This window comes from Copadichromis virginalis, linkage group LG13, assembly GCF_057382275.1.
Source record: "Copadichromis virginalis isolate Kocher_CV1m ecotype Utaka linkage group LG13, C_Virginalis_male_GT1.1, whole genome shotgun sequence".
In the NCBI taxonomy this organism is placed as follows: domain Eukaryota; kingdom Metazoa; phylum Chordata; class Actinopteri; order Cichliformes; family Cichlidae; genus Copadichromis; species Copadichromis virginalis.
The window spans coordinates 28,912,043-28,924,470 of NC_140630.1; the positions used below are offsets into that span (position 1 = coordinate 28,912,043).

At 40.5% G+C, this 12,428-nt stretch overlaps 1 protein-coding gene across 2 annotated transcripts in view; it reads left to right on the forward strand.

Annotated features, from left to right (window-relative positions):
- ttc7a (tetratricopeptide repeat domain 7A) overlaps positions 1 to 12,428 on the forward strand; it is a 63,655-nt gene that overhangs the window by 27,867 nt on the left and 23,360 nt on the right. For both annotated transcript variants that reach the window (XM_085478388.1, XM_085478389.1), the window contains 3 exons: positions 6,642 to 6,758; positions 9,937 to 10,049; positions 10,582 to 10,716. In XM_085478388.1, the coding sequence (XP_085334514.1) occupies positions 6,642 to 6,758; positions 9,937 to 10,049; positions 10,582 to 10,716 (365 nt within the window). The remainder of the gene's footprint in view (positions 1 to 6,641; positions 6,759 to 9,936; positions 10,050 to 10,581; positions 10,717 to 12,428) is intronic.

Here is a 12,428-nt window from a genome sequence, read left to right on the forward strand (position 1 = left end):
CCCCGGTAACCATGAGGTCATATGGATAGAGCAGGCAGCATCGTTGTTGTTTCCAAACTGTTGTTACAGATCACTACCAAGACACTGAGTCAGAAAAAAAGGAAAGAAAGAAGGAAACATATCTTTTTGTTGGTAGTTTCCTGAAAGGAACAAATGAACCATTAATCGAGGTTTGCCAGATGTATTATTTGTTATTACCTGTAATAATAATTTACTGTCAAGTCAGTAACACATTGAAACTAAGCCATCAGATTAGTGGAGAGAGAGGCACACAGTAGCGATGTGAATAGGCTGGCTCTAGTTGCTTAAGCCCAAACTATTAGCCAATCAATAATCATGAAGTGCATAATAGCATTAAAAACATTATAGCTAAAGTGATAGCTGGTCTAAGTTGGATTACAAAGATAAAGTTATGAGCAGGGCACTGGTGAATATTTTTTTTTTGCATTAGCTTTATACTGAAAGATTTTCTAGTGTCAGTCAGTGTTGCCAACTTGGCGACTTTGTCGCTATATTTAGCTAGTTTTCAGACCCCTGAGTGACTTTTCTTCTAAAAAAAGTCGCTAAAAAAAGACGTGAAAGTGCGTATCAACAAGCTGTAATGCAGTCAGTTCTTCTTTTACTCTTATGCTGTTTTGTGGATCACAAGGTTTAAAACTACTTATAAACACACACAAAGTAACTCCACCAGAGTGCCTATTTCGGGTCACTTTTGCCGGTCCAAGCCCGGGTAAAGGAGCAGGGTTGGAATTGTGACATTAAAAAAACAACAATTGCTAAAAGAAATTTAATTTGTAGTTCTAAATAAACTCTAAATGCATTTAGGACGTTTTTTACTCACTTTATGTCTCTTCCACGATGTTATTTCTCTCTCCAACAACATAGGTTACAATTAGATTAGCATGACCAATTATGCAAATTAGGCGATGACATCATTTAGCGACTTCTAGCGACTTTTAGGACAACCAATAGCAATTTTCCTTACTGAGGAGTTGGCAACACTGGTGTCAGTGTGTTCCCTTCTGCATCTCCCTCAGCTGCTCTCTTAGCAGCTGTTTTAGCAGCAGCAGCTAGCAGCTGATTAGCTTCTTGATATCCTCTTTCTTATCCTATTTTTATTTGCAGTAACTGTTTTTAGGTTTTTTTAAGTGATGTATGTGAAGCCAGTCAGATGAAGTGGAGCATTTTGGCAGCTTATGATGAAGTAGGTGGAGACCAAAAGAAGAGTCACCAGAAGTGCAACTCAAAATGCTAGTTGCTAGCTGCTAGTATCTGCCTCAATCGGTTCATTTTAACTATTCAAAATTGAATCTATGAAATAATGACAACCTTGTAATTCCCCTTTTCCTTCTTTTCACTTTCTTTCTCACCCTTAGCCAGCCAGCCTTTACATAATAAATTAGTGAGGAAAGCCAGATAAATTTAGTTTCAGTGCTAGCTATATAGCTAGCAAGTTGTAACCTGGTGGTGTTATTGAGTTGTGTGGATATGTACAGGCAAGAATAGCTTTTCCTAAAAAATTAACTAAATTTCTATGCAGATGACACTGTTGTGTGACTGTGTGGCAGCAGCTTTTTAGCTCACTGACTGAGCCATCTAAGGTTTTTCATAGGCACACCAGTGTTAAATCTCAAATTTATATAGTAATGCATCAATGTCTCCACCTGAACCTACAGAGTATGCTTGTTTCCATACTGTCATGCAGACAGAGAGGAATAGTCAAATATTATGACGGCCTTTTGCAAACACTGTATCACTGAACTTGCAATGCAATGCAACCAGCCACTGCAAACAGAAACATGGTCCTAAATCCATCCTAGAACATTCTGGACCATCTGGACTGAGGCCCATTTTCAGACCTCAAAGTCAGAGAATAAAAGATCCAAAAGACTTGGTGTGAAAGGATGTGTTTTCTCAGTAACGAGCTCATTGAATATCATTTGCTTTGAAAACGTGAGCGAGCATCTGAGATCAAAGCTCGCATTCCGCGACAGTCGTGCATGTGTGTGTTTTGTGTGTGTACTTGTCTGCTGTGGAGGGGGCGAAGAGGATGCGACCGTGTGTTTGAGATCGTAATCTTGCTCACGCATGTTTGTGTGTCACTGCATGTGTGCATGCATGTGTGTGATTCTTGTTTGCCACTGCCTCTCTGCACCACAGCAAACTGTCAGCTCACTGTAGCATACACAATTTCTCCTTCCTCCTTTTTCTCCCACATCCTCTACCCCCGGCTTCTGCCGTCTTCTGTCTCTCCGTCTCATCCTATCTCCTTTCTTTCTCTTCCTTTTCTTGTCTCTCTTTTTTTTTTATCTTTCAGTCTCCATTTCTCCCTTTTCTTTGAAATTTTAATCACTCAGTAAAGAGGCATGCATTTCAATGTGAAATGGGATTCTGCTACAGATTGAGAGAGCTGAGGCAATACAGGGACGAGGGGGAGGGTTGCATGTGTGCATGTGTGTGTATGAGAGGGAGAGAGAGGAGTAGAGACAGTGATTGTGGTCTCACAGTTTGTACTAAAGAGAATGATTAATCCCAGCCTTTGATTCTGCATTCATCTAACGGGATGTTGCAGCAGGAGCGTGTACTGCTACATGTGTGTGTGTGTGATTCTGCACAAGCATGTGTTAGCCTGCACATGCAGGCCTGGATTACTATGTGCTCTGAGCAAGCATGGGTCTTGCGTGTTATTCTCTATGGATGTGCATACTGTATAACTGTATACTCATTATATACTCGAGTGTGACGCACACGTGCACTTTTCTGTGTGTGTGCGTGCACCCATCTGCCTGTAGAGTATCCGCACTCTGATCTGTGGGAGTGCAAAATGAGTAATACTGCACATGTACCACTTTTTCTAAGGAACATTATTAGCTATTTTTATATGGAGTTTACGCTGGTGCTCACCGCTCTTAGCCAGCCACCACTGAGCTCTTACTCTGAGCTACACTACTCACTGCTATGCATCCTCAAACACTCCACTCTGCACACACCAGGCTCACTCCCAGGAGGCTGGAAATGACAGCCTTTGTAATTTCATGTGCAGTTTTGAATGTTGTAATCTTGATGAAATCTGTCTGTTGTGGAGCTGTGAGGGAGAGCACTGATTGTAATAGAGGAAAAGGCTCTATCCTTGGATGACTTAGATCAGTTGATATTTCTTTTTTATGTTCACAGTGAATTAATCGTGCAAAAACACGCTGTAGAATGAATATATGACTTTACTGTGCTATATTTTCAACAAACTTGTTTTTTTTATTTTTATACCTTCTAATATGCCATATTAGAAGCCCTATATCAGTGACGGTGACATCTTTTCCTAATTTTACCAATTTCATATGCCGATGTTCCTGTTTTCTGATTGCTACAAGAATAAAAATGTCTTGAATGCAAACATAAGTCTTTTTCAACCTTTCCGTTGTAACAGTTTGCTTCACTTTGCTGTTTTTCAGATGACGTTCATCATGTTTGATGCTACTGAAGCCTTTCACTAACCGAAAGGGCAAAACACATCCCTTTTTAAGCTTTTAATCTGAAAGTATATTCCAGCTGCTTTTACTTTTACCAACAAGTAAAAGATATTGGAATTAACTAGTAAATGATGACAATATTTGTACATAAAAGATGCAAGTAATGAAATTAATTGAGCTTTTCCCATCATTTTAGCTCCAGTTTTTATCAAAAGTAGTGCAGCCTAGTGAAATTTAGCACTACAAACATTATTCAAAAGCCTTTCAACACTTTCCAGAGGTCCGAAAACTCGCGTTTGATTATTTGTTACAGTATCAGAATATAGTTAGAAACTGGCATCTAGGGAATGATGATGGTCTAATCTAGCCATGAAGCCTACAGGTAGATGCCGGGGTGGTGGATGGGTTGAAAGAGCAAGCAGCAATGCAGGGCAGTAGTGGCAGCATTGACATATCAGCGGGAAATATGGGAAATTTACAATTAAATAGACCAGCAAATCGGGATGGTGTGTTTGCCATATTGCATGAGGGGAGCGAGGCGTGTAATTCACCATCCGCTGTCTCCCAAAAATATTTTTTTGATGCAACATTGCACCTAACAATGTCTGCAAAAGGCTCACATATAGTGGGAACTCAAGAGCTGAACTCATAGTGTTTATGCAGAGGAACACTTGAAGCTCTACAAATAAGATTTAGTTGATAGAAAATGACAACCATCTTCTTGAAGATGTTTGTTGTTGTGGGTGGCTATGGCTCCAGAGGTGGAGCAGGGTATCTACTAGTTTGAGGGTTGTTGGTTTAATTCCTGGTTGTTCTAGTCTGCATGCCAAAGTATTCCTGAAGAAGATACTGAACTCTGAGTTGCTCCTGATGAAATCATCAGAGAAAACACTTAAATATAGGGGAAAATTCTTGGGTTAATGACACATGTTGTATAAAGCACTTTAGGCGCTTCAGTACAATGGAAAAGCGTTATATTGAGGTGAGCCAGTCCTTTGAATATTCTAAAAGATGCAGGATATTAAAGCAGCAAGAGACATTTCTTTTTAGTTTTATAGTTTTATCGTTCATTGGATTATATTGTATCCATGTTTTCATGTTGTTTAGGCCAAATTGTGACGCTACCATCATAATGTTGCAACAGAGCAACATTTTCCAGTCCTCTGTGGTCCAGTTTAGGTGAGCCCATGTATATTGTAGCCTCAGCTGACAGGAGAGGTACCCGCTGTGGTCTTCTGCTGCTGTAGCTTGTCTGCTTTAAGGTTTCATCTCTTGTGTGTTCAGAGATGGATGCCTTGGTTGTGGCGATTGGTTGTTTGAGCCCCTGTTTCCATCCTATTAGGTTGAAGCACTCTGGCCAATCTTCCCTTGGATCTCTGGTATCAACAAGGCATTTTCACCATTCCCTGCAAAGCTTAGAGATGGTTATGCGGGAAAATCCAAACAGATCAGCAGTTCCTGAAATACTCAGACCTGCCCGTCTGGCACCAACACTTAAATCACCTTTGGCTGATTAGAGAGTGATCAGTGAGTGTGCACAATATACAATAACTTGAACTTCATTAAATTAAACAAGGGATTCAGAACAACAGGGTATCTTTGCTGATTTCAAAGCACTTTTTTAGTTATGTAGCTCCATTAACCATATTAATGGCCTCCTATGAACTCCAGTTTTCTTTCAGTTTCAGAAGAAACTTGCAAATTTATTTCTTTGCAAGCTCTTATTTTGAAATTACCATGAAGGAGTGGGTTTCATTAATGACAAATTGAAACTGACTGGAAGAAAAAAGCAAGATTACTGTAATTTATCTGTGAATGAGTATGAAATTTATATTATTTGTTGTACAAACATTACACAATATAAGTTTTACATGCTCATTTGAAACTCAGCAGCTTTATTAGAAAATAATTACAAACTTTCAGGTTACACGGTTCTTTGTTCACGTGAGATACACCCACACACACACACTTTGTCACATCTTAACACTTAGATGGGTTTACATCATCACAAAGCTTCTAAACGCTTTGTCACACCGGTAACGGGGAGTCTAGAGAGATGCACACAACCACACGTACACACTCTGGTGGACTCCTACTGGCAGGCGTATCCTTAACTCAGCGTCCCTCGGCAGCACTTGTCATCTGCATGTCAGCAAATCCAACCCCGTTCCTCCCACACTCGTACATTTTTTTCTTTTCAAAAATCCCTCCATCATTGCTTCACACCCTCCGCACACACTCCCTTCTCCCAGCCGTGCACCGACCCGTGAGTCAGTAACGAGGCGCATTTCAACAAGAGTTTTCTCCCCTGACACGAACTCCTTTCGCTCAGCCATTGATCCTCACCTTCCCTCCATCACTTCATCCACCTCTTCTTCATCCCACCGCCTCCCCCCTCCAGACTCCCTCCCTCCCCCTTGACAGGAGAGCACAGAATAATTGGAGGAGCCTTCAACAGAGGCAGTGGACAGCTTGGCGTCAGATGTTGCAAACACCATAGTCTCTCTGCCTCTTTCCCTCTCTCCCTCCTCACACTCATGGATGAGTGATGCCCATGACAGACCCCATCCTCTGAGAGCCCCTTCTGGCAATTACTACACACACACAACGGCAAACACACACAAACACACACACACACACAAACACACAGACATACAGACTTTCACATCAGAGACTCCCACATCACTTAACCAGTTGTCTTCAACTAAAAGGGCCGAGCGGAAACACTCTACAGCCTCCTCTCATCAGCCTCTCAACACACACACAACTCTTAAAGGTTGTTGTTGATGACTATCTTTACTGTCTCTGCTTCTGTTGATCCATATGTGCATTATTCTACATGCAATATGTTTATGGGCTCTAAGCTCCCAGGTACTGCACTAGCACAAACACACATGCTTGCATGCAAATTTATGTCTTGTGATGTGTTTTCTAACTCTTGTAACCAAATAAGGTTAAAGTCTGTTGCAGGGGATAATAGCTGGTAGCTTTTACATCCCCTCCAATCTTTTATGTAACAATAAGAACTGTTCAAGGCTTTCAATCTCATGCACTCAGTTTACAGATTAATGTGCATATTAGTTAATCTTATATGAACAGATGTTCTGGTTATAAAAACAAAACAAAACAGTTCAAATTTAAACAAAAATGCATTGTGGCTTTTTCTTGTTCCAGTTTGCTGTTCACAAAGGTAAAGCTTGAAGAGGTGCTGCTCGGCCCGGCTGCAGCCCTGCATACCTGTGAGGAGATGTTGCAGCACTGGCAGAGCCGCTATGATGTCAGCCGCTCCAGGTGAGCATGCACAAGAGAGATAAGCATTGGCGCTACTTTGTTTATCGTGCGCTGCAAAACGTGCATTACCGTTTAGCTCAAATAGTTTCTGTGCTGTTGTGCACGATGAGGCTGGGAGGGGGCGGCTGTCTCTGCTACGGTGTTATTCAGTGTGTGTGTGTGTTCACGCATTAATGCTTTTTCTGATATAATGTTCTACCTGTGACCTGAGTGCTTTTGAGATGTTGACCTTTTTCATGTTTTGAATACCAGAACTGACATACAGCAAAGCTCATTATTACCCTTCATAATAACTGAACACTAAAGGCACTACCAAAACCAATACAAAAATACAAATATAAAAAAAAACAAATGCAAATATTATATTTATTTATAAATGAAGGCTGGTAGAACGATTACAGACAAAAATTTGCATGGAATTTGTATTTTCTTTGTAAAAATTTCCCATCTAACTCTTTATTTTCACATAGTTCCTGAAGGAGCTAGGAGGATGAACAACAAATATACTCTTTGACCATTTCTTAATCAGAGTTTAGCATGAAGTCAGTTAAACATCTGGGATATTGATCTGGTCAGTTTGGCAGCAGAAGGGGTTCTCAATCAGTTTTAGCTCCTTCATGCCATTGCTCAAGAGCTCTCTCTTGGTGGTGGGTCAGTGAAGGTCTGTAGAAGCGTATCTGAGGAGAGACACACAGGCCTTACAGGGTAGGCATCAGCACCCTGACTGCCATTAGGTATTGGGTTAAAATTCTGGTATGGTGGGTCCTGTGTTTCTTTTGGTGCACAGCAATTCCTGGACTCATGTGACGAGAGTATGCAGGCAGCTCCTGGAGCATGAAGGAATTGATACCAACGACTGTCTCGTGCTCGCCTGACCAACATTTGGACAAAAAGTGGTGCACTAAGTTAAAGCATCAGCTAATGCTAGCTAGTTTGCTAAGCCAGGTACCTCCATAGACTCTATTTATGTATTACACAAACAAAATTATACCTAATAATAAATACTAAATGTTGACACATTAGAATTTCACTGACCAGAACACAAGAAAAAATAATTTAGATGGTCCATACCTCACATCAGGTGATAATCATTGCATCCAGTACATTGGAGAGGGCCACTTCAATGACTCAAAGTAGCTGATGACTGACTCTCAGGCATAGCTTCCACACTAAACTCCTTGTAGACGTGTGTGGGTAACACCAGTAGGTATTTTTTTGAAATCTCTATTTAAATTAGAATAAAGCTCATTTTAATAACTCCAGGTTTTAAAAAACTACATCTACTGACTCACCACTTGAATCTGATTAAAAACGGCTTCACATTTTATGACTTTTTCCAGAAATAAGGTTTCAAATATCTTTTCCCCCTGAATGTTGTGCATTTACTATGCATCCACAAAGCTGAGGCTTCACTAATGGCTCAGTCAAGTGGTTCTTGAATAAATGGCATGCTGGAACTTCAGGAAGTGCAGTTTCTGCTACAGTAACAAGTATAATGCTCGACATCACACTGGTTACACTGTGAACCTCTGCATGGAAGCATGCATTAGTGTTGCTACACAGTAGAGCTGGGCGATATGAGATTTTTTCATATCACGATATGTTTTTTTCATTTCAGGCGATAACGATATCTATCACGATATAAGCCAAATAACTATATTTGTAAGATTTAAATGTGCCGTTGCTCACAAGTAAAATGTGAAATAATCAGCAGCTTGTTTTGATTTAAATATTTATTTCCCATAATAAGTTGAACAGAGTAGATGTACTTAAGGAACATGAGACTTTTTCAGATAAATAAAGGCAAATATTGCAAACTACACAAAAGGCAGCCACTAAAGCGTTTAAGTTTCAAAATAGAACAAACGAAACAGACTAAATTGTCAATTCCACTTAGAAATTATTAATTCTAAAAATAAATCTTAGTAAATTGACTAACTTTTGTCAATATCAAATAAACTGAGAACTAAAAGGAAATTCTCAATCTCTCCTTGTTGTATAGCTGAGCTTTTCAAACAGTTTTAACAGTTACTTTAGTCTGACAAAAGCCGAATGACGAATTAACGCTTCCAGTCAGAGACTGAGCATGCACCGGTTTATTGTATTTCCAGACTTGCTTTCAGCACAATTTACAGTGCGCGCTACTCTGTTTGACTTGAAATAGCCGAAATACCTTCACACTACGGAGCTTCTATGGCTCTTCCATTCGACAATCTCTCCAGCATTGGAACCATCATCTGTTTTCTCTTCGGTAACCTTCAGTCACGCTCTCGGTTGATTTTCTCTAGTCGGCGCACTCATTTCCTCCATTACCCAGGCGGCACGGCGGCTGGCTGCTTCCCAAACAAATACACATGTGCGGCTTGGCACTTGTGCTGTACGTAACAAGTCACGTGACGTGACGCTGCGGCTGTGATTGGTTCGGCTCTGCGCTACTTGATTTGGATTGGCTGTTCTTTTTTTTTTTCTTTTTTTTAAGAGGACAAGAGCAGTGAGGCCTATCACAATAGTTTAATTTTTCTATCGAGAAAAATTTATTTCGCAATACATATCGTTATCGTTCTATCGCCCAGCTCTACTACACAGTTAGCTCGCTAGCTCATGTTTCATTGGCTTTTTTCTTTGACCTCTCCTTCTAACTTGATACAGAGAAAAGATGCAGGAGGAAAGAACTGAGGAAGCTAATAAACTTTAATGTGCAATTTTTGAGACTGCATTTATTAAGGAAAAATGTTGTACAAATATGTATTTTTAAAAATGGACAAATACTTTTCAGAACAATGTAATTTAAGCTAGCCTAGCCATTTCAAAATGTTTAAGAATATCTATCTATCTATCTATCTATCTATCTATCTATCTATCTATCTATCTATCTGTTGACCATTTCCTGACTTATTTTTCCTTTATGCTGCCTTCATGTTAAAAGTGAGTCATTGATACTTTTTAGCTTTAGCATAACCTTTAGCATAGCAAAATGCTAAAAGCAGAAGGAGGACCTGGCTATCGCACACCTTTGCTTTTCCTTTTCATTATTAGCAAGCGAGCTGTAATACACAAATTATGTGTATTAAAGCCAATTTATTTAAGATGGACTTGATCTTTAATTTCAGTCACAGGTGGAATCTCACAGATAAAAACAAAAACAGTACATGTGAATGTCCTCTCTGATGTGTTACAGCGAGACAGATGACAGCAGCAGTATACCGATGCCTGAGAGGACAGAGGTCAGCCCCAGCGGCAGGAAACCCTCCATCCACCTCATCCTGCCTGACTTCCAGGACACCTCCACTGGTCTGTTCTCTCGCTTGCTCAAATCTTTTAGAAACGACATGTCACTGTGCATATTTGGATTGCAACATGCCGAATTGATTAGTTTAAGTTAAACACATCCTGCTCTCTCTATGGCTTTGGGTAAATAGCAGTGAGAAAGGTGAATTTGTAGGTCAGTCTAAATCCCCCAGCTTTTGACCTATTCTGGATTAAAAGCCCTGTTTGCTTGTCTGCAACCCAGTTCCGGAAACCAGATGTGCTGTTTAAATATCAATGATGTGACTCACACCTGTGTTTAGAGCAGGATCTGCAACCTGCACATTTAGTGTTCAGGGATTCAGGACATTATAGTTACTGGCTTTGAAATATTTTACTTTTTTTTCTCTACGGAAGAAAACACAGTTTCTGTCTGCTTCTCATCAATGCTAACATATGCATATTCATTGTTCAGGTTGTAAATCACCACTTTAGTGTTTAGTTGGTTTAATGTGCAAGATGAGGAAACATTTGCAGCACTAACAGCTCCCATTTCTTACCTATGATCCTGCTTCAGGTTCACAGAGTCCTTCGTCAGTTGCACTATCCCGTCTTGAAGCGGCTCTGTCCGAGGTGTCAGACCTCAGCTCTACCCGTCGCCATGGGCCCACCTATATTTGGACCATCCTGGAACGCATTTGGCTGCAGGCTGGTATGAGAGCGCACACTTGAATGAAAATGATATTTCAGGAATTATTGTGGTTGGGATCTTTTGGGATTTGAACCTCTTTTCATCCTCATCCGAGATACAAGGTCAGCCCATATCGTGAAACCATGTTGGGGTCCATGAGCTTTAACTTACTGGTGAACTAAAAATGAAATAAAGACAAAGCTTGCATTAACTTTGCTGGACAAATGAATCAGATTCAATGTTTTATCCTAGTGATCTGAAGCCCAACAGTAAGAAACCATTTTAGTCATCCAGTTTTTTTTAAATAAAAGCTATGAAGTAGACAACGAGGCCACAGCTCAGCAAAGCATGACAGTGTTTTCATGAGCAGCACCCGTCTGCTAAAACACCATGCTAACACGTTAGCTGATAGATTACCTTGTTCACACTGCTGGTTCAGTATACTGGCATGCTAATGTTTATCAGTAAGCACTAAAGCCAGTCTGCAGTTCATGTAAAAAGATTGCAAAAAGATTGTGACTCGAGTCACTAAAGCCCCTTTTCCATTAGTACCTACTCACCCAATGAGAGTGGTTGTTGTTATAGTAATGTGTCCGAGCGTCCCGTGACGTAATTAGCATGATCCACGAACGCTTAAACAAAGGTGGATGTCGACGCAACAGTATACCTGCTGGTTGGTCTGTAGCTTTTCGTCAGACTCGGGGACCACGGCGTTGTTGGTGGTTTTGATTTTCGTGAAGGAGACGCTCTCATGGCTCACTGAGTGATTCCCCGACCAGCCAATTGTTGGCATGCAGTCTGATGATGTCACATTTTAGTACCTGCTCAGATCGCTTATAACCCCGGCCGAGCAGGTACTATTTTAGTATCTGGTACCAGGTACTGTTATCTAATGGAACACCCTTAAACCGTAGTGAACCGTGCCGAGTCAATCCGAGTGGGTACTAATGGAAAAGGGGCTTTTAAGCAAAATGAATGACTGAAGCAAATTACTGGTAAACTGTTTGATAGTTATTGAAAACCTAAAACTTACATTGTTGACTTCATGCTGAGGCAAATATTAGGGGACCTTCAAAGTAAGTAGTCTTCATCCTGTGGCAACCATAAAAAATTCTGTGGTAGTCCTTTCAGTGAACTTCGACCAATGTCATAGATCTGCCTCGCTTTCTGTACATGATATTGACAACAGAGAGCGATCACATCCACGTCGAACGTGTGGAGATTTTAGTTCCTTTATGCTACTATACACTGTAAAAGGAGCATTTGAGTTGTAGTTCACATAATGTAGTGTTATAAATAATTGTCCATGATGCTCTGTTAATTTAGAGCAGCTTGTGGCATAAATCATACAGTGTGTGGCAGTCTAAGAAGTTATCTAAGCACTGTGCGTAGGTCTTTCTGGTGATGTCACAGAGCAGTACCAGTACCTGATACCACAACAGGGCATACTTTTCAAAATAAAACAGGAAGTAACTGGAAATGGCAACTGAGTTAACTCACTCAGACACCAGATGCAAATGTGTCTTTACAGTAATTGCCTCAATAGCTATTGAAACATTCGACTATGTGTCAGTGATGCCCTCACCAAAGAAATCCAGGTAACCCTACAGTAAATACAAATACAATCTCCGCTGGCACCTTTTAATGAATGTGCGATGTTGCAGTGAATGAAAGCTGTGCAGCCTCGCTGTCTTCCAACGCCTTGCTGACCTGTTTATCAGCTCAGATGAGTT